The 21,416-nt window shown below is 47.0% G+C and overlaps 1 protein-coding gene across 1 annotated transcript in view; it reads left to right on the forward strand.

Annotated features, from left to right (window-relative positions):
• Window positions 1–21,416, forward strand: part of si:dkey-22o22.2 (neural-cadherin) — a 43,029-nt gene that overhangs the window by 11,266 nt on the left and 10,347 nt on the right. The window contains exons 2-17 of the mRNA XM_061288345.1: window positions 7,336–7,524; window positions 8,666–8,891; window positions 9,513–9,717; window positions 10,510–10,621; window positions 10,688–10,937; window positions 11,066–11,208; window positions 12,349–12,521; window positions 12,601–12,769; window positions 12,833–13,003; window positions 14,099–14,271; window positions 14,343–14,510; window positions 15,885–16,134; window positions 16,647–16,774; window positions 16,862–17,048; window positions 17,112–17,255; window positions 20,393–20,676. Of these exons, the coding sequence (XP_061144329.1) occupies window positions 7,336–7,524; window positions 8,666–8,891; window positions 9,513–9,717; window positions 10,510–10,621; window positions 10,688–10,937; window positions 11,066–11,208; window positions 12,349–12,521; window positions 12,601–12,769; window positions 12,833–13,003; window positions 14,099–14,271; window positions 14,343–14,510; window positions 15,885–16,134; window positions 16,647–16,774; window positions 16,862–17,048; window positions 17,112–17,255; window positions 20,393–20,676 (2,972 nt within the window). The remainder of the gene's footprint in view (window positions 1–7,335; window positions 7,525–8,665; window positions 8,892–9,512; window positions 9,718–10,509; window positions 10,622–10,687; window positions 10,938–11,065; window positions 11,209–12,348; window positions 12,522–12,600; window positions 12,770–12,832; window positions 13,004–14,098; window positions 14,272–14,342; window positions 14,511–15,884; window positions 16,135–16,646; window positions 16,775–16,861; window positions 17,049–17,111; window positions 17,256–20,392; window positions 20,677–21,416) is intronic.

The following is a 21,416-nucleotide window of genomic DNA, read 5'->3' on the forward strand; positions in this document are numbered from 1 at the left end:
GGCTGACTAATTGAAGCGTTAACGGGGTGGGGGGGTTGTTAACGGACAGATCAAAGGCGTTGATAATTAGCTGCGAGAGAGGAGTGAAAATGAACAAGGAAGGGTGCCGGAGCTTTATTTGCTTCCTTTTTTTATTTTCACTCGAGTGTTGATAAGCTTTCAAACGAAGACATTTGCCATCATCCATTCTCACCTGAGGTGTGAACAACATTGAGAAGAGGAGGAGGAAGGGAATGAGAGAGTGATGACTAAAGAGAGGGCAAGGTTAGGAAGTCGAGATAAAGAAGGTCGTTGATGAAGCTGAAGTTGAAAAGTGAAGATGAAGTCCAGTCAAGGAAGATGAAGAGGAGGGAAAGCCAAGTGAGAGGGAAAAGGGGGGAATAAAAGAAGAGATGACAAAGGATGGCGAGATGAAGTCAGTCTGGTGAAAGAATGAACAAGTAACACCAACACCCCGAAAAATAATGAAGTGTGTGTGTGTGTGTGTGTAGCCTGCAGGGTTGCTGCAACTCTTAGCCCTGATGTCCATCCGGCCTCGATTACAGCAGGGCCCGCCAGGCTTGCATCACACACACACACACACACGCACACACTCATGTGTGTTTTCCAGTGCACGGGAGGCTTTATAACATTTTATCTTCCACTCCTCTCTTTCTTCAAATCCTCCTCTCATCCATTTCACTTGCATCTTTCCTTTCTTTTCAGCCATCCCTCCTCTCCCTGGCTCCTTCCGTTTCTTCTCATCCTTCATCCATCTTCTGGTGCACCTCCTTTTTCTTTTATCTTGGCAAAAAGGAGTCAAAGACATTAAATATGGGAGAATGAACGGCAGTTATATTCCCCCCCCCCCCCCGCCCCCCTCCTCCTTTTTGTCGCCGCTCTGCGTCTCCCCCGACCGACCGACTGAGTGAGATTGGGCTCTTTCATAATGGAGGAGCGTCTGGGCTCCATGACAAGTTCCTCCTGGTGTCGCCTCCTCCTCGGGGAGCGGGAGCTGCGTCTATGAATATGATCCCGCTCGTCTTCTCGGCGTACCCTGCTTGCGCTGTCGGCTACTGCCAGTTAATAAAATAAAATCAAAATATCACCAAAGAATAAGATATGAAGCCAAAGGTGATTGCAGATGCTAACATGCTAACAGGTGGTACGCAGCAAAATAGGATTGAGATTGTGTGTGTGTCTGTGTGTTAGTGTGTGTGCTTTTGCGTTCCGTCAGTGCAGATGATGAATCGGGCAGGCGTTAGCATTTCCTTGACCGTCTCAGGGACGTGAGTCACCGTCACTTTGCCGTTAAGTCCAACCGGGAGAAGAGAAGTGGATGAAGTGAGACATAATGAGAACACTCAAGTGAAAAGGGGAGAGGAAAAAAAAAAAAGGAGAACCTGAACTTTGGTCACTTCTGATGTTTTCACTCACGGCAGTTTCTGCCGAGGCGACGCTCGGAGCTGACATTTGTTGTCCGATTATCTTCTTCTAGTTGAGACCAATAACATCACGGTGTTCATGTAGGACAACAATGAAATGATGCTAATAGCTAGCATGCTAATGTTTGGCCTCTGAAGAAACTGTAGGTAGACTGCTAACCTGCTAACTGCCGGCTATGCTAACATGAAATCAGCGTTAAGACAAAATTGCTTATTGCATTAGCTATTTAAAACGCTAATTGTTATTTTAACAACGCTATTCTACTTTGTTGCAAAGTCTTTCGATTATGAAATCAGATTTGAAACATCTAACACACACACACAAACGCGCCATGTGAGGCTCAACAATCTGCTTTGTGGCAAACACTTCACAATCGCCTACAATGGATTTAAGCCATGACAGGACTCAAGAGACCACCCCCACTCTTCAACACACACATCACAAACACACACACACACAGCAGCTTTACAAGATTGCACCAAATTGGCCGAATGCTGCTGTTTGTTGGATGGATGTGTGCTGCAGTTTGTTCACATAATGGAACAAATCTGAGCCTTTGTGTGTGTCTGTGTGTGTAGGATAGTCACAAGTGCATCAAACTTGATCAGAGACTCTGGTTGGATTCATTCCATTCATCACAGTTTGTGTGTTCTTCTATTTGCGACAGTGTTTCTGGTGTTACTGGATTTGCACGTCTTTGTGTGACACCCCAAGTCTCCCTATAAATACCGTAATTTTCGGACTATAAGTCGCACCGGAGTTTGTCGCACCGGCCATAAAATGCCCAAAAAAGTGAAAAAAACATATGTGTACATAAATCGCTGCTGAGTATAAGTCGCCCCCCCACCCAAACTATGAAAAAAAACGCGACTTATAGTCCGAAAATTACGGTAGTTGTATTTCACTGACATATAACAGAATATAATCATTTTGAATTTGAATAATTTTTTGAATTTTTTAATGGTTTTAAGTGTTAATTTGGGAAGACTCGAACTGATCACTTGCTAATATGCTAACAGCCGGTGTGCTAACGTGTCGCTTACCCTGTTGACGGTTGATTTTACTAACCGCCATTTTGTTTGGAATAACGAAATGATCATAGGCCGACTTTGTCGCGTCGTCAAAGGAACGCGATGACTTGACGGGAGCAAAGTGAAATGAGCGCACAGAGGAAAAATACACAAACATGCTGGAAAACACACACCTACAGACACGCACAGATGAAAGAATATGCGCGGTGATGCTATGGTGTCGATGCGTCTTTATCGCTGCAGATGACAGTCGGAGATAATTCCCCTTTGAGTCACGGAGAGGAAATCCCTTCACCGAAGTTGAAAGGCTGATGCGCAAACACACACGTTCACGCACATCGAGATGGTTTTTGTCAGTTGTTTAAAAATACCGAATCCGAGTTGCTTTCTTGTACATAGGGTTACTTTCTTTCCATATGCTAGCATGTCAACCGTTAGCATTTAATACAATTAGCATAAATTGATTTTAGATCTCAACCAATAGGGTTAGGCTTAACTACTTCCGAATGTCAGGTTGCTATGTAGCATGCTAGCATGTTATCAATTGTCACAGACACTAATGAGAGCATCTCGCAGGAGTACACGCGTGTACAACGACGTGACGCGTTTGTGGCGGACGCGCTTGCACACTTGTCAACGCGGCGCTCTATCAATAATATACGAGGCGCCTCATTAAACATTTAGGACTTTATTTTTTAATGGCCGACAAAAGTCCTCAGATATTCATAATTCAGACGAGCGCCGCATCGCACCGGATTCGTCTCCCTCCTCGGGGGCCGTGACCACGCTGCACATAAAGCACATATCCCGGATCCTCCTCATCCTCGGCCTCATGGAAGCGCGATACAAACCCTTAACGCTACCGTAATTTTCAGACTATAAGTCGCATTTTTTTTCATAGTTTGGGGGGGGGGGCGACTTATACTCAGGAGCGACTTATATACATATATATGTTTGTTTTTTTCACTTTTTTGGGCATTTTATGGCTGGTGCGACTTATACTCCGGTGCGATTTATAGTCCGAAAATTACGGTACTTCCCGTAAGCTAGTTTTAGTTGGTACGCTAGTTCAAATAACAAACCCTCAAATACTTTGTGCTAACAATGTTTCAAGAGGTCATTAACAAGCACATGAAATTTAACGGCTATGTCGATCACGAAGGGACCCGCAAAAAGAAATTCGGTGGGCATGTCTGTCACATGAAGTCCCACCAAAAATGGACACCTTTGGACAGAATTTCACCCAGAGTTCAGTTCAGTATGCAATCAAATGTTCTTCCACGTCTTATCTTCATGTTTACGTCCTAGTTTCATCTACTAGTGTGATCCTGTGCACATACTCTACACACACACCGACTTGGCTCTTTGGAGACAGTCTCCACCCGTCTGTTCCTCGGAGGTGATTAAAACAAACGCAGTGAATTATCGGTAAATCCCGTTCGACCCGTCCGCTTGGCCCACTTCCCATGATGCCTTCCCCATCCATTTCTGCGTTTGACATTATATTTCCCCCCGTTTGGATTTCTTTATTCTCCTCTTTGTGATTTTTCTTTGTTTGTTTTGGTTGCTTCACGATTTCCTCTTTTCGGTCTCCCGTCTTGATGTTCTTTCCCGTCTGATCTGGCCATTGATCGAGGCGTGTGAAGCCGAAGCGGGCTGGAGCCGAGGGCCTCTGAGCTGTTGCACCGGGGGCCCCGCAGAGTCCGCGTTGCTCGGCTCCGTGGGAAAGAGGGAATGGGTTTGGCGGGAATAGAACAATAATGCCAATGATGCAAGCACCTCATCATTTTTCCCTCAGTGGCCATATTTCATTTGGAGTCTCGCTATCATTGCAAGAGTTCAAATCTGGATGTGAGGAAATCCACTTTTGATCCTTTGTTGATGTTTTCCGGATATGTAGGAGAAAAGATTTCCAAATCATCGCTTCCTTCTTTTATGTGTTTGACTTCATTTTCAACATCTTCTCCACGCAAAAACCACAACTTGCACTCCTAAGTGACTTTTCATGTTGCTCCTCCCTTGGCCTGCACGCTTCTCCTGAGAGTCTCCGCCAGGATTCTTATAGACGAGGGGGGGGGGGGGTTGTCAGGGATTCGCACAAACTTAAATGCATGTACACACACAGTTGCACTTAAACACACGTATGTCACATGTCGGAGCTAGCGGGTGGCACATAAAAGACCTGTCGCCGAAACTGAACAGGAAGTCGGCCATTTTGTTTTGAAGCAGCTATTCCGCGGCTCTTTCTTTTGCAAACTTCCGCGTTGCAATTTGCATAACCGAACGCCATCAGACAAATTAGACTTGCCAAGCTTGTTTTTTTTCTTTTTTTTTTTGCCTATTGTCTCGTGCGTCAGAGTTTGAGGATTGGCCATGAAAACGGCGTGTGGCTGTAATTATTATTATTTTCATTTCCTGCATTGCTCATCATCATCAGCGCAAATGAGCTTTAATTAAGTGTGTGCCTGCAGGACTTTTCCTCTGTGTGTGCGCACTCGCGCACGTGTGTGTAAAGTAGGCCAGTCTATAAGGTTGCTAATTAGGATGCAGCAGGCCTCTGTCCGCTGGATCCCACGGACCAGATGGAGAGCCCGGTTCACCAACAGAAGCGTGTTTGTTTGTTTGTTCGCTGGTCGAGACGACTTGGCTCACTACCGTTGTGTCTTTCTGGAGTTACGTGACCTCGACGCCCAATCTGAAGTCGCACACTTTCGTTAGCGTTGCGCACACACACACACATGCTAACACACAGACAAGGGAAGGAGCGAGTGCTTGTCACATGTCAATTTGACATGTCGCCGTGGCACCCGGCCCCCCGTGGGGACACCTGTGCCGCTGCGGGTTGCCATGGCGATGCATCCCACCCTGTCAATCACAAACACACACAATCTTTTGCACACAACTCTCCAAATTAAAAGCCCAGCGTGCTCGCTTCAAGCTGTTTTCTTTGCCACCCCAAGTTGCAAACGATGAACCCTGATATAGCGCACGGCAAAAATAAACACGCCGATGTCTAATGCTCGGCCACCCTAATGAATATGAGTTGGCATAAGCTTTGATTTATTTCTTTTTGCCGTCATTCCGCCTCCCACCTGCTCCTTCCTCCCCCGGAGGCATCTTGTTTTCCTTCCCTTTGCTAATTGACGCTCCTCCGGCATCCAGGAGATTCTACTCCTTCTTTCTCTATTGCACCAGCGCCTTCACGCCGAATAACATCAAGTAGCAGTCGCTCGGCGTCTGCTTCCTCCCGCGTGGTTGAAAAGCTGCCGGTGTGACACAAACACGAGTACACAAACGTGTACACGCTGACGTTAAAAGACTTTGGAACATCTTTCCCTTCCCGCGCTTATTTGGTTTAAGTTGATGTGAAGGTTTGTCAGGATGAACTTCAACAATGTTCACATTCCGAGCGGGATGCTTTTTTGCGCCTTACTAATTTAGAACTAACACAGAACAGCGGTTTATAATAAGGTGAGGAGTGCATTGTCGACTCCTATTCAAATCTGGATTCAGTGGGCCACAGGAAATGACCCGGCGGGCATCTCCAAACTCGTATTCATGAGCGAAGGCGTTTGGCATTCCGCCGTCACCTCGCCAATTGACAAAAGAGCGGCCCAACAATTCTTACGACAGCGCTCCTTTCGTGTCAAGCTAACGCGCGTGAATGCGCCAACGTGTGCGGTCAGCGCGCTTTTTGAACATGTCGCCGTCCGGCGTCTTCCAGTACGCTCCAACAAGCTGCCTCCATGTGCATTGGTTTGACTTAGTTGAGGTGAAACTCTCCTTCTTTTATCAATCCATCCTTCTACCTGCTTCTTCCTCACTTGTGAGCCGTCGGCGAGCGTTGATGTTGATTGTGCTAACGGGCCGAGTTCCATTACTCCGCTGGAGGGGCGTAGCGTATGTAAAAACAAGATATTAAATAGACGCCATTATTCCGCATTTAACCGGCTAGGAGTGACGAGCGTAAATATTCAACGGGTGATAATTTAGACAAGGATACCAAGTTGTTCTGTAGATTTTTTTTTTTAGAAGCATTTTTAGCGTTAGCTAGCTAAATTTGCAACGTAGATTTAGCTAGCTAGCTTATGCTAAAAATGCTTCTAAAGAAAATCTACAGAACAACTCGATGTCGGTATTACTCATATATTGTAAAATTTTCCAAAATATATTGCAACACAATCGCTCACACTATATTATAATATTTTCCAAAGGTACATGATTTGAGATGAAATAAAATCAGTCAATAAATTTAGCTGTAGCAAATTAGTCTATTTTTTATTTTTTAAAGTTGGACCAAAGCAGGATTTATTTTAACACTCCTCTGACACAGTTAGTTGGCAGAAGTTGACACAGAGTTGTTGTTTTCCAGTCTTCTCGACAAATCCCTCCACGGGAAAAAAAAAGTACACGACCCAGAGTTTCAAAACAAAAACCTGTGTCTTTTTTGTCAGCAACGTCATAAAAAAAAGAAAAGAAAATTGTGGCTGTTGTCTTCCCGGGGAACAGGAAGCGGATAAAGGCGCCATATGAGCTGGTTGACTAATGTCAGCGCGTCCCCTCGGGGCCTTGCGGAGACGCTGGCTTTCATGACGCCAACTGAACAACGCGCGGTACTTGCTAGTTTAGCTACAAAGCGGGGGAGACGTAACAACCGCTAACGACGGTGACAAAAGGAGAACAACAGCTTGAACACACAAAACAACAGTTGAGTGTTGATGCCACGGTACGGTGGAAATGAGCTAAGCGCGGCGCGGTGTTAGCAAAACCTAAACAATTTCTGTCAGCCTTCTGATTGGCTCCAACGATCTCGCGGTTTGGGGTCACCGTGTCGCTTGTTGTTTTGACATGTCACCGAATCTTTGTCCTTCTCCTTCAGGTGACGAATGGTACCTGTGCCGGTTGACTCTGAGCTCGCTCAGTCAGGCCCACCTGCAGTGGACCATGTTCCCGGTTCCCTACCTGGCGGCCGTGGGTCCCGACTCCGCCCCCGGGTCTGTGGTCTACCGCTTGTCGTCACGGCAACGTGACGACACCCTCGGACAGCCGCAGTTCCTCCTATTGGACGGTGAGCGCTTATACTTCAAATCAATATCGATTTATTCCCCGTTAGTCGCGTTGTTAACTTAATTGAGGTTTTGCTAAGCCACGCCCCTTGCAACAAACCGACCAATCACAGCACAAGTGCCATTAAATCCTGATGTATATGTAAATTTGTGAGTTTATATTTATCCTCATACATGCATACATGCAAATAAGAATGTATATGTATTACCTGTCATGAATTTCCATGCGGTGAACCTGCTTTCGCTCGGAGCCCCGCAGATTGGTCTAAATAAAAAGTGACTTGTTGAATTTCAATTATCATCAAGAAACAGGAAAAAAAAAAATGCTGTTAAACGCCGCAGCCCCCCCATTGCTAAACACTCCCCGGGGGGCCGAGAACGCTCCCACGTTGGGGAATAATAGGAAGCTCTCCAGAGAGGCGGCGAGGTGGGCGGATGGGAGCCCGTGGCTGTGGATTTTTGTATTTTTATATCATTTTTTAGAGCGTAAGAAGATATTTTAAGAGTTTTTTTTTTTTTTACCGCCTCCCTTTTGGCGTAATGTGACGACGTGCGTCCTCACAAATAATCCACTAATTTAACTTCTTCTCAGATCTTGCCAATGTAGACTTAAACGAGATTAAGTCACACTTCACACAATTCTATTTTTACACTCACAGCCCGTCGTTGGGCGCACCATTTCATGAGAGCTACGAAAATAATGACGGCCACTTTTTCCCGAAATGTTGGAAACAGCTCAAGTGTCCACTGTGCAATTCCGCGCTTGAGAAACTTGGTCATCTATTGTTAATAGAAAACGGTGGTCCTCCTCCACAGTTGATGATGAGCAGCATCACTGTGGCGGCAGAATGGGATGATTGACAGGTGGGGTGCAGCTGCGACCAGTGGAGGCCCTCTGGTCAACAGCTGAGGATCCCACGTCCTCTTCTTCCTACCCTTCATCCTCATCATCTTCAGCTGACCTCTTTTACCTTGGGCTTTTTCCAAAATATAGAAAAATCAATGCACAATATTAAAACAGTATTTGGGTTTTCTTCATTACAAACAGAACTTAATGGAATCATGTATGTAAAGAAATTATTGTTTTTTATTTTGAACACAGTAGTCGTTCAATAATGCAAAATGTTTTTCCGCGGTTGTCAGGCGGCACGGACTGCTTCGAGGTGGACCGGCGCTCGGGTGAAGTCAGGACCACGGGGCGCCCCCTGGCCCCCAGCCATGAGTACCATCTGCAGGTTCAGGCCGTGGACGCCGCCGGTCACAAAGGTCCGCCGGCCACCGTGTCGGTCCTCGCCGGCTACCGTCCGCCGCAGTTCACCAACGTCACCTACCAGCTCAACGTGGCCGAGAACATGGCCGTCGGACAGCCGTGAGTGCCAAGCGTCTTAATTCATTGATGGATGGATGAGGATGGAGGATGGAGTTTGGAGGCGGCATGACAGATGAAGAGGACCCAGATGCAAGAGTGTGTGTGGCCCGAGGCTGAGAGTTTGAAAGTGTGGCAAATTCAAATATTTATTAAAAGCGGGGTCTGGATAAACATGAAGGGATATGTGTGTGTGTGTGTGGATGTGGGTTCCCTTTGGGCTTCTGGCGCAAAGCACATTGTGTTAATAATATCCGAGTGTCCATGCCACCCTGTGAGTCGTGTGTTTGGGGGGCATGTGTGTGTGCGCGCGCATCCATTTGATGTGTCGCCCGTGTCACATTCAGCTGGCTTTTAAAAAAAAAAAAAAAAAAAAAATTTGAGCCTCGCTCATTTGCAAATTCGAAAGTTCCAGAGTGCCTTGCAAAAGAAAAACAAACATTGTTTTCATGAGCTTTAGTGGAACCTGTAACCTAGCTCACCTGTACCAGTAGGGGCACGTGAGCTCCCTCTTGTGGTCAACGAAAGAATCACTACACGTTCAGTTGTATTCCACTTTTAACTACATCTTCATTTTTGTCCAAGAACAACGATTATCATTCCCAAACCGTTTTGTGCGTGCAGCGTGGGGGCGGTCCAGGCCGTGTCCTTCCAGAAGAAGCCGCTGGCCTACGTGTTGCAATCCAATCCCGGCAATCTGTTCAGCATCAACCAGGAGAGCGGCGCCCTCAGCCTCACTCGCACCGTGGACTACGAGAGCGGGCACAACGTGCACACGCTGCAAGTCCGAGCCTCCGAGAGCGACACCGGCCTCAGCGGCGTCGGCGAGGTACGGAAAAAACAACAACAGACAGGCCACTTTATTAGGAACACATCCGCTAGCGTTTTTCTTTCCAAACTTGTCTTGGGCGATGACTGTCCGGCTTCCGAGCGCCGCTGCTGAATCAGACTTTGTGACGCAACGCAGCAGTTTGCCGCTCGTCGCGCACGCACACTCGCGCACGCCGCCGTTGACCTCGTTTCCATCGGCGCGCTTGATGAAAAGTCAGCACATCAAAGCTGCGTTGGCAAACTCAGTGATCAGACGCCGTCGCTTCAGCGCTTATGCACACTCTCTTTAATAGACACAAATTGTGAAGAAACTTTGCTAACTGCTCACGGGAAGCCTTGAAGATGTCATAGCTGTTTGCGTTAATACACAACACACACTCGCACGTGTACACGCTTACCTGGAGGAGTCCATTATCACCTTCCCTGCTGTCCAAATGTTGGTAAGTGCTTTAAAATGGCTACCAGTGGGCCCTGAAGGCTTCGGGGACTCTATTAGCTCGGCTGGCTAATCCAGCCCAAGAGTGTGTGTGTGTGTGTGTCATATGTGCACACTGCCTCCTCCTCAGTGACGCTATTTATAGTGCACCTCACGGTCGCATCTATAGGTTGCGTTGCCTTCAGCCACAAAGGACATTTGAGAAGAAATGTCACGCGGCACGGAATATCGTGGAGTGGCCAGAAGTTCGAATCAACTGAAAAAGAAAAAGTTCTTTCACATTTGTCTTCATTTAGTTTCCAAATAAAACAGGAAGTGAAACATTGGGTAATAACGCCAAGATGTCACCTCCAGGTTGTCGTGTACATAACAGACGAGAACGACTGCACACCAGAGTTCCTGCACTCCATCTACACCCGGGACAACGTTCCTGAGAACGTCGCACCCGGAACGTCTCTGCTACAAAGTAAGATTGCATGGAAAACATTCCATCTCACATCGCGGGAGGATTCAAGCCCCGTCTCATCTTCAGTTCTGGCCCGGGACAGCGACTCGGGCGTGAACTCGGAGCTGTCTTACTCGGTCCACGGCGACGACTTCGACATCACATCGGCGGGCGTGGTCAGCGCCGCCCGCCGGCTGGACTACGAGCGGCCCAATCACATCTACGAGTTCCTGGTGGTCGCCGTGGACGCAGGAACGCCGCCCCGCACGGGCACCGCCTCCATACGCATCCGGGTGGCCAACACTAACGACGAGACGCCCGTCTTCTCGCAGACGGTGTATGACAAACACAGATTTGGAGTTTAGCCATTACTAGAAAAGTCGCTAGGCTATCTGTTAGCATATTAGTAGCAGCTAGTCAACAAGTAGAAGAACACTTTTACGACTCGACTCCATTTGTTTCCAGCTACAAGACCTTCTTGAGCGAGGACGCAGGCCCCGACACCCTGGTCGCCATCGTCCACGCCAACGACCCCGACGGCGACGGCGTCTCGTACGCCATCACGGGCGGCAACGAGGACAGCAACTTCCAGTTGGACAACCAAAAAGGTGAGCATTTCGTATAATAGCCCAAATCTCATTTTAATTTGGAGAACAGGCATTCTTTAAAAGGCTTATAAGAAGAACGACACGATAGCAAAAATGTAAATGTACTACTCCCATAATTTTCGGACGATAAGTCGCGTTTTTTTTCCTAGTTTGGGTGGGGGGGCGACTTATACTCAGGAGCGACTTATAGCCCGAAAATTACGGTAATTAATTCCAATTATTTTGTCACGGCTTTACGCAAATAATAAACATAGTTGTTTTTTTTTTAATGAGAAACACAAAACCGCGTTGACGCTAGCGCTCCCTGGGTAGTCGGTATGTTATTTGTTAGCATGCATTAGCATAACCACACGCAACGGTGACAGAAACGTCGACACACACAAGTACGACAGTTGTTGCCATGGCAACCAGTATATCAGGGACAAAGCTAGCGAGTCCCCAAACAGGCGTGCATATATAAAAACGTGACACATAATTATTTATTGATATTCAGGCGCATTGCTCATGTTTATCTTTTTGTGTGTTTTGCACCTTATCGCCCGCCATGCACTCCTCTGCTACGCACACACAGCAAAGCTCTAAACACATAAATGGCTATAAGAATGTTTTATTGTTAGCCTCACATGGCAGATAGCCTTTTGCTTGCTGGGATGTTGGGCTTTGTCACTTCAAAGTGTGGAGTAAGTATTTTCATGTAGATGCGCTCGCTCCCCGGCTTCCTGGCAAAGCTGCTTACAGAGTGTGTTAGTTTGTTTGCTGTGTTATGCTAATGCCCGCCTGATTGTTTGCACATGAAAACGCGACATTGTTTTTTTTTTTTTTTTTTTTTCAACAACGCCGGATAATATATGGGGTTTTGGCCACCCATGCTAAAATGCTCCTGTTAGGTTTGGACACAGTGAAATTCCGATCAATAAATGGAGAATGGAAGTGCCAAGAGGGAAGTGACATGTACAAAATGGTGGAAGCAAGTACCGTAATTTTCGGACTATAAGTCGCACCGGAGTATAAGACCAAAAAAGTCAAAAAAAACATATATATGTATATAAGTCGCCCCCCCCACCCAAACTATGAAAAAAAACGCGACTTATAGTCCGAAAATTACGGTATTTCGATATTATTTCTATTGTTTGTTTGAAGGCATCATTAAGCTACGGCGCAGCCCTCCGCCTCGACTGAAAGGCCCTCAGTACGTCCTGACCATCACCGCCACCGACGACAACGCGTCCGGCGGCCCGTACCCGCTCAGCAGCTCGGCTCAAGTCATCGTCGGGATCAACGACGTCAACAACAACAAGCCCGTCTTCCAGGAGGTGGTTGTCATTTCAATCCCGAGCGTCTCCTCCGTTAAAAGATTCAAAGTGATCCGACGGCCGCCGGCTCTGCTCGTAGTGTCACAACTACAGTCTGAAAGCCGCCGTTTTGGAGAACCAGCCCCCCGGGACTTTTGTGCTGAGGGTCCAGGCCCAGGACGCCGACATGGGGGTGAACGGGGAAGTCAAGTACGGCATCATGCACAGGGACGGGGTGTCGTCTGGGTTCGACATCCATCCAGACACCGGTAGGTATCGACGGCGCAATATCAATTCCTCCATCAATCTTATCGGCCGTCTTCGTTGATCAGGCGCCATCACCACGGCGATGAGTTTCGACCGGGAGCGGCAACGCGAGTTCACGCTGTCGGTCACGGCCACCGACCAGGCCGAGGAGCCGCTCATCGGCATCTGCCAGATCACCGTCCAGGTCGCCGACCAGAATGACAACGACCCCAAGTTCGAGAACAGCCGCTACCAGTGTGAGTGTTTGCATCAGGTTTGTCAGTCGCTTGTTAGCCGTCAGTCTGCATCGACGTCAGGAGAGATGAAGGCGCTCTTCGGGCCTTGTTTGTTTGTTGTTTGCGATGCGTGTTTTGATAAGCGCCGCGTCACAAGTCGTCCTCGTCACATTAGCGCACGAGGACATCATTAAGTATTTAGCACACAGTGTTGGAATAGTCCCGGCATGCGTGTGTGTGCGTTTGAGCATTCATCACCGTACAATGAAATCCATATTTGATTACTGTTTTTTCCCATGTATAATGCGCAAAATTTAGCTAATTTATTGTCCTAAAATCTGGGGTGCACATTATACATGGGTACTTTATTTTTTATTTTTAATCCAGATATGATACGGAGGCCGCCATTACAGATGCGCTTTCTTCTCTGCTGTTCACTTCAAACACGCTCCATACGAACACAATGCTCTCGTATCAGACGCTTGCTCAATCACCTGCTTCTTTGCTGTCACAATGTACCCTAGACAAATCCGAAACATTTCTTCCCTATCGAGTCTGCTAGCGCATGCGCAGCGATGCTGACCGGCAGAATAACATCCGGTTGTTCCCAAAGATGATCTTTTTTCTGAAATAATTCTACGTTTACGGACTTAAGTAGGAGTCAAAATTTGGGTGCGTATTATTCATGGGTACAGGCTTTTTTCCACTATCGACATGCCATTTTTAGGGTGCGTATTATACATGGGGGCGCATTATACATGGAAAAAAACGGTAATTCATTCAAATGAATGAAAAGAGAATGCTAGAAAACAGGGATTTTTTTTGGTTTTTTTTTAAACGAAGTTTCAAATGAGCGTTTCAAGACGTAATTGTTGTTTGAAAGAAGAGTTAGGCTTCCAAAATCAGATTAAGCTTTCTGTTTTTTGCCTTTTGCGTGATGAGCGTTGACATTCGCCATCCAGTCAGCAGGATTTCCCTAAAAGTCCAAATGTCAGCTGTCGACTTTGCAGCACGGGGCCGAACGTTCTTTTTCCACGTCTGCTGTCGTTTCGCTCGCATCAAATATCCAACGTGAGGTTTGCCGCTCTCAAGACCGCGCGTCCCGGCCTCTCGCAGATTTCCTCCGAGAGGACACGGCCGTGGGGACCAGCTTCCTACGGGCGGCGGCGCACGACGACGACCAGGGCAGCAACGCGGCCATCGCGTACTCGCTGTCGCCGCAGAAGCCGGCCTACCTCCACATCAACCCCAGCACCGGATGGATTTACGTCAATCAGCCCATCTCGCAGGTGAGGTGGCACATTTGCGCCGCTCGGCTCCGGCTGGGCAATTTCAATGATTCTCCTGGCCGGGCCGGCAGACGTCCAAGATCAGCCAACAGATCGTGGCATCGGACGGCGGCAACCGCAGCAGCTCGGTGGAGCTCACCGTCATCATCACCAACGTTCACAACCAGCCGCCGCACTGGGAGCAGCCCGAGTACTGGGTCACCGTGCCCGAGAACACCGTCAGGGACGCCAAGATCCTGGTAAGAACAACTCGGACCATCTCGCACTCCGTACTGAAGTAGGATGGATGGAAGAAATGCAACGACAATAGAATGTTTAGATGTGTGTACCTAATGAAGTGGCCCTCAAGTCTCCCCCGTCTGCTCTCCACTCGAGTGCTAATCACACGCCGGAGGAGCGCTAGTTTTAAATTTAGCCGTCCTGTTAATTACACCGCTAACGAGGTAGCGAGGCAGTCTGTCATGGTTTTTTTTTTCTTCTTAATGGCATATGTGCTGAGATTATTTTTAAAACAAAAGTTCTTCTTATCGCCTCCTCCAAAACTTTGTAGGTAACATATCGTGTCTATGTTGCAGTGAATGTGGCGGACTAAAGAATTTTCATACACAAACTTTATTTATACTGAACAATAAATAAATAACTAAATAAGTTAATTAATAGCTAAATAAAATTATTCCATACCGTTATTAATGCTATAGTCTGTATAGAGAAAAAAATGTATTAAAAATATTTTTTTTGGTGGAAGTTGGAACGAATTAACGTCAATCTATTCATTTCAATGGAGAACAAGGATTTCACAGATGAATCTTTTGTGTCACAAGCACGGTTGCGGAGATAAATTCATATCTAAAGGCACCCAAGCATTGTCCGTGTTATATCGAAGGTTCCTCTCGCCACTTGTTCACGATAATCCCTCAGGGTCACCCAAAAACGTACGGGTCGTATAATTAAATAGCTCGTCTCTTTGGAATCTATTGGTGTTCATAATAGAAAAATAGAAATAGAAATAGAAATAAAGTCAACGGCTGGAAATCAGCCACATCGTGTTGTCCAAGTGTTCCGATTACATTCAGGCTGAGAGTCTTTCTGTGTTTTAACCGCTCGGACAGCGTTTCTCACTCAGCATTCCTACCGGTGCTTTTTTTTTTTTTTTTTCCCCTCGTCTTTTCTTGGCCAAGTATTTTTTTCATCAGAGTGGAGATGGAAGAGAAGAAGATTGAGGTTATCCCAAGGTCAACAACACAGCAAAAAAAAAAATACAACACACATAAAAGTCTCAAGTTTTTCGCTTTTGATTTATAACCGGTCCAAATTTGACTCGAGATGCACGGACTTGATTTCGTTGTGCTCTGAGAAGAATGTTCTGCGAGGCTGCTCCTCGTTGTCCTTACAAGGCTGACGCGCAGCCTCGCAGCGCTCAAAGGTGAAGCGCGCCAGGCGTTCTTTTCACACGTCGTCATGGCGACCCGCTGTTCGGAGCGTCTGATTTTTGTCAAAAGGCGACGTGAAGAAAAAAAAAAAGAGGATGACCTCCAACCTGTACTCTGCTCTCATGAGTCGAACTACTCAAAAAAAAAACAATTTTGTATCATCGAACGAATGCCCCCTCTCAGACGGTGAAGGCCACGTCTGCGCTGGGTGACCCGCGGGTGACCTACAACTTGGAGGAGGGTCAGGTGCCCGAGACCAACATGCCTGTACGCTTCTACATCAAACCCAACCGGGCGGGCGGCTCGGCTTCCATCCTGGTGGCTGAGAACCTGGACTACGAGACCACGCGCTTCTTCGCTCTCAGGGTCCGAGTCCAAAACGTTGCTGCCGTGCCACTCGCCTCCTTTGCTACAGTTTATGTCAACGTGACAGGTGAGAGTCAAGTTGCCATTGGTAGGTTTTTCCAAAAGTTGTTTTTATTTATATTTATTTACAATTCATAGTTTGGTAAAACAATACATTTCAATATTTACTTTATATTAATTTAATTTTGTATTTATTCCCATCTTTTGTCTTGGAAATTGATTTATTCATTAATTAAACCCCTTAGTTCATACTTTTTTTTTATATTTATGTACAATTTATAGTTTGGTAAAACAATACATTTCAATATTTCATTTATATTAATTTTTAATTTATTCCCATTTTTTGTCTTGGAAACTGATTTATTCATTAAACCCCTTAGTTCATAAGCTAAAATATTTTACTTATATGTATTCATTATATTATAATATTAAAATATACTTCAAAATATATTCTAATATATATATATATATATATATGGTAATGAATTATCCAATTATTTCACGAATAGAGCAATCAATTCTTTGTTTATTTATACAATAAATTAAAAAGCCTCTTTCGCTCTCCCATGACGTCTTCAGATGTGAACGACAACGTTCCATTCTTCCTGTCCTCCACGTACGAGGCCACGGTTCCCGAGGGGGCCGAGGTGGGCACGTCGGTGGCGCAGGTGTCGGCCATCGACTTTGATTCGGGCCTTCACGGCATGGTAAGACCCTCCCTGTCGCCCACGTGAATATTCTTCCCCCATTTGATCAGCAAAGAAACCAGCCATTGTCTTTCCTGCTGTGTGTAGGTGCACTACACCATCTTGAAGGATGAGAGCGGAGACTTTGCGTTGTTCAGCATTGATCCGATGAGCGGCGCCATCGCCACCCGGGCCTCCTTCGACCGAGAACAGAAAGCTTCCTACCTCATCGAGGTCCAGTCGCAGGACGGCTCGGAGTCGGCGAGACCGGGACAGCAGGGGCAGCCCAATACGGGTAACCGCCTCGGAACCAGTACAGACCCAACCCGCGGTACCGACTGACGCGTGATCCTTTCAGACACGGCCTACGTCAGAATCTTTGTGGCCGACGTCAACGACAACGCGCCCACGTTCCCGCGCTCGGTGTACGAGGTGAGCGTGGAAGAGGACAAGGAGGCGGGCTTCGTCATCATCACCGTCACAGCCAACGACCACGACGAAGGTCAGTCACGGATTGGGACACAAGATGGCGCCAAAGCCACGGGTGATAGGAAAAGGGTAACATGGCACAATCCCGACTAGAATTCAACGCTACTAAAACAGGATCATGTCACAATCCAAACTCCACAACGCCGACCTCCTCCCCTCGTTAGCGAGCGCCAGCCACCGCGTCCCCCTGAGCAAGATAGTTTTGATGTTTTTGTTTGTCCCACGCTCGTCTTCCTCCTCCACCAATGAGCAGCGGGGGGGCCACAAATCAACAAAACCTTTCTTTGTGTCGTGGTGAAGACGGCGGATGGCGGCGACGCCTGGCAGCCTCCCAGGGCTCGGCTTCTTTTCACTTTCTTTTTGCACCTCTGCTGTCGTGCTATGGGAGACGCACGCACACCATTAGGGTCTTTGCATCACTATTCCCGATTGACTTTATTAAACAATCTAAAGTTAACGTCGCGAATCGTGTTTCAAACCCAGGTAAAAATACGTGCGCTCGCCAGACTAATATGTAAAAGAAAATGAAACGGCAAAATGTTCAATGTAATCCTAGAATGAAAGCCTGCTAGCTTCAAGCTAATACATCATGTAAAACACCATAGACCGGCTAACGTAAATTAGCATGGTTTTATCTGCTCTGGGGGGGGAAGAAAAATTTCAACAGCACACGTGCGCTCGCCAGACTAATATGTAAAAGAAAATTAAACGCCAAAATGTTCAATGTAATCCTAGAATGAAAGCCTGCTAGCTTCAAGCTAATACATCATGTAAAACACCATAGACCGGCTAACGTAAATTAGCATGGTTTTATCTGCTCTGGGGGGGGAAGAAAAATTTCAACAGCACACGTGCGCTCGCCAGACTAATATGTAAAAGAAAATTAAACGCCAAAATGTTCAATGTAATCCTAGAATGAAAGCCTGCTAGCTTCAAGCTAATACATCATGTAAAACACCATAGACCGGCTAACGTAAATTAGCATGGTTTTATCTGCTCTGGGGGGGGAAGAAAAATTTCAACAGCACACGTGCGCTCGCCAGACTAATATGTAAAAGAAAATTAAACGCCAAAATGTTCAATGTAATCCTAGAATGAAAGCCTGCTAGCTTCAAGCTAATACATCATGTAAAACACCATAGACCGGCTAACGTAAATTAGCATGGATGTTGTGGTTTTATCTGCTCTGGGGGGGGGAAGAAAAATTTCAACAGCACACGTGCGCTCGCCAGACTAATATGTAAAAGAAAATTAAACGGCAAAATGTTCAATGTAATCCTAGAATAAAAACCTGCTAGCTTCAAGCTAATACATCATGTAAAACACCATAGACCGGCTAACGTAAATTAGCATGGATGTTGCGGTTTTATCTGCTCTGGGGGGGGGGAAAGAAAAATTTCAACACACTTTCCAATATTTGCATTTCAGCCTACACGTGCAGCTGAAGAAAATCCCTTCATGTATTTACTTCCTCATCTCACTATATAGCGAGAGAAGTGCAAACTCGGGGATGGATGAATCCCCCCCCCCCCCCCACTCCACTCCCTCCCCGTGCTGCCCCGTAAAGCTGATTAGTCGGTGCAGCTCTTTGTCACCCTGTGTGATTTCTGCATCCTACTCGGCTCGGTCGGGCCTCCGACTGGAAAATGTGCCGAACTAAGTGCGTCTGCTAATGAGATCAAAAGGCTGTTTAAGATTCTGCCGAGTTGGCTCTTTAGCAGCGGTGTCGCCTGGAGCTTCGCGCGCACGCAGACGCGCACTTCAACACTTCGGCACATTTACAAACAACACACACACACACACACGTCGGCCACGGATGGGCACACTCACTCTTTCCTACGCGTGCACAAACACACACAAGCCACTAAGAACTGATACATAAAAAAAAAAAAACTTATTATCGTACTAACATAGACCATTCCAGTACCAACGCAATAAGAACCAGGAGAGTAACAGACCCTAATAACCCAGAACCGATCGATCCAACACGGAGTCATCACAGAACCAACATGTGGTTTGAAGTACCGTAGCACTCGAGGGACTTTTTTTTTGAACCCCGATGTCATGAAACTTTGAGCTGTGAGTTATGAGGAGTTCTTCAGAGCACGGTGGACGGTAGTCACAGCTGGGGGACAACTTCCCCCGAGGGTCCACCTCACAAGGAGCCCTCTACTGACCTTCATCTCATTTTAGAGCCTCCTGCTGGGTCCCCAATTAAATCAGCACCTAGGAGTGTGTGCGGATGTGTGTGTGTGTGTGTGGAGAGGGCAATGCCATATGGCCTGCTTGATCATTAGTGAAGCTGCTGCAGGCAAGGAACCACTGCAGCTACTCCCCTTGTACACATTTCAACACACACACACACACACACACTGGTCGCTACAGATCGTGCTCAGAGGCCGTGAAGGACCGGTGAGCTTTAGCTTTCACACACACACTCGCAGGAGTGTGTGGTTGATGAAGGTCCTGCATGTCTCCACAGATGGTGATAGCCTGCTAAGTTCTCCTCGGTGCCAGTAAATGTTGAGCGAGCCTCGACCCAGACGGACCTGCCTCCGGGCTCCCATCATGCATCTGTCCGTGTGTGTGTGTGTGTTTACCAAGGCCAACTGTGCAAAACACATTTTGGTTTGAATTCCACTGATATTTTGTTTTGATACGTGATGTGGATTATTGGACGGATGGATGTTTGGATGAAACTTGAAACGGCACAGTCTTAACATGTCAACAAAAACACAAATCCAAACTACAGACAACATCGGAGCATCACAAAATGAGATTTACTGATGATTTGTCTCACGTTGTTGTAGACCGCTAGCTAGCACGCTAGCTACCAAACGTATCTAATTTAAAGAATATTCATGAAGATGCTTATACAATGGAAACGTAAACATGCCGGAGGCTGCTCGTTTGAATACGTCGTCGTCCCTCGGCAGGTGAGAAAAAAAGAAAATATGTAAATGTGCTATACACGGTGCGACGTGCCGCGCAAGTGTCGGAGATCACAAGAAAAGTCGTACATGTGTACCTAATGAAGTGTCTCGGGACTTGCGGAGCTACATTGTTAGTCGTTTGATACCATCACTCAATGCGCGTTTGTCGTTGCGTCTCGTCCTCCATCGTCTTCAAACGTCCCATTTTTCATCGCAGGCGCCAACGCCAAGCTACGCTATCAAATCGCGGCGGGCAACAGCATGGGCACTTTTGACGTGGAGCCCGAGGTGGGCACCATCTTTGTGGCGCAGCCGCTGGACTACGAGATGGAGCAGCGCTTCGAGCTGCGACTGGTGGCCTCGGACGGCAAGTGGGAGAACGAGACGCTGGTGGTGGTGCAGGTGGTCAACCGGAACGACGAGGCGCCCGTTTTCAGCATGAGCGAGTACCACGCCGTCATCCAGGAGGAGCTCACCGAGCTTCCCGTCTTCATCATGGAGGTGCGTCGCTCATATTTCTTGACTTTCCAACACTTTTGTCCCAACATTTTATTTTGCATTTTATTCTATTCCAATACTTTTGTCCACATTTTGACTTTCACTTCCAGTGGGCGTCCCGATACTTTTGCCCAAACTCCACAGTTTCTCTTCATGTTTTGTAGTCCCAAGGCTACTTTTTTTTTTTTATTTTGCTCTGAATACTTTTGTCCAAAGATCACATTTTCTTTCCAGACGTCCTCTGAAAACTTTCCTCCTCCTCTTTTTTTCTTTTTTTTCTCCCATCCCTCATTCATCCGCCATCGGTCACACCTTCCCCGCCGTAACGCTCTATCAGATTAGCAAGATGGAGGCGGGCCGCAGAGGGCAGGGAAGTAATCCGCCGTGTCACCCGGTCCTCCGCCCGGCCTCGCTTCCCCCGGAATTGATTTGATGTGCGCCCGCCCGGCCGGCCGCCATGGCGTGCCATCCCCTCGCCCTTTTCTTCATCTCCTCGGGTTCACACAATCCAACAGATGGGGAAAATCCAATTTGAACTGAATGCTTCTCCCCTCACCTGTGCTCCTCTTCGTCCTCCTTTGGGCTCCGCCGGTGCTCGGACCGCAAACGTGCAGAAAACAAATTGTTTTCAGAGCAATGAAATGATGATTTATTGTGGCGATGGGAGCGATCTGGTCGCCATGGCAACGCAGATGCCAAAAGCCAGGGAGGAGGTGGTGGGATCACATGGAAGCTTTCTCTTC

This window comes from Syngnathus typhle, linkage group LG10 (assembly GCF_033458585.1).
Source record: "Syngnathus typhle isolate RoL2023-S1 ecotype Sweden linkage group LG10, RoL_Styp_1.0, whole genome shotgun sequence".
NCBI lineage: Eukaryota > Metazoa > Chordata > Actinopteri > Syngnathiformes > Syngnathidae > Syngnathus > Syngnathus typhle.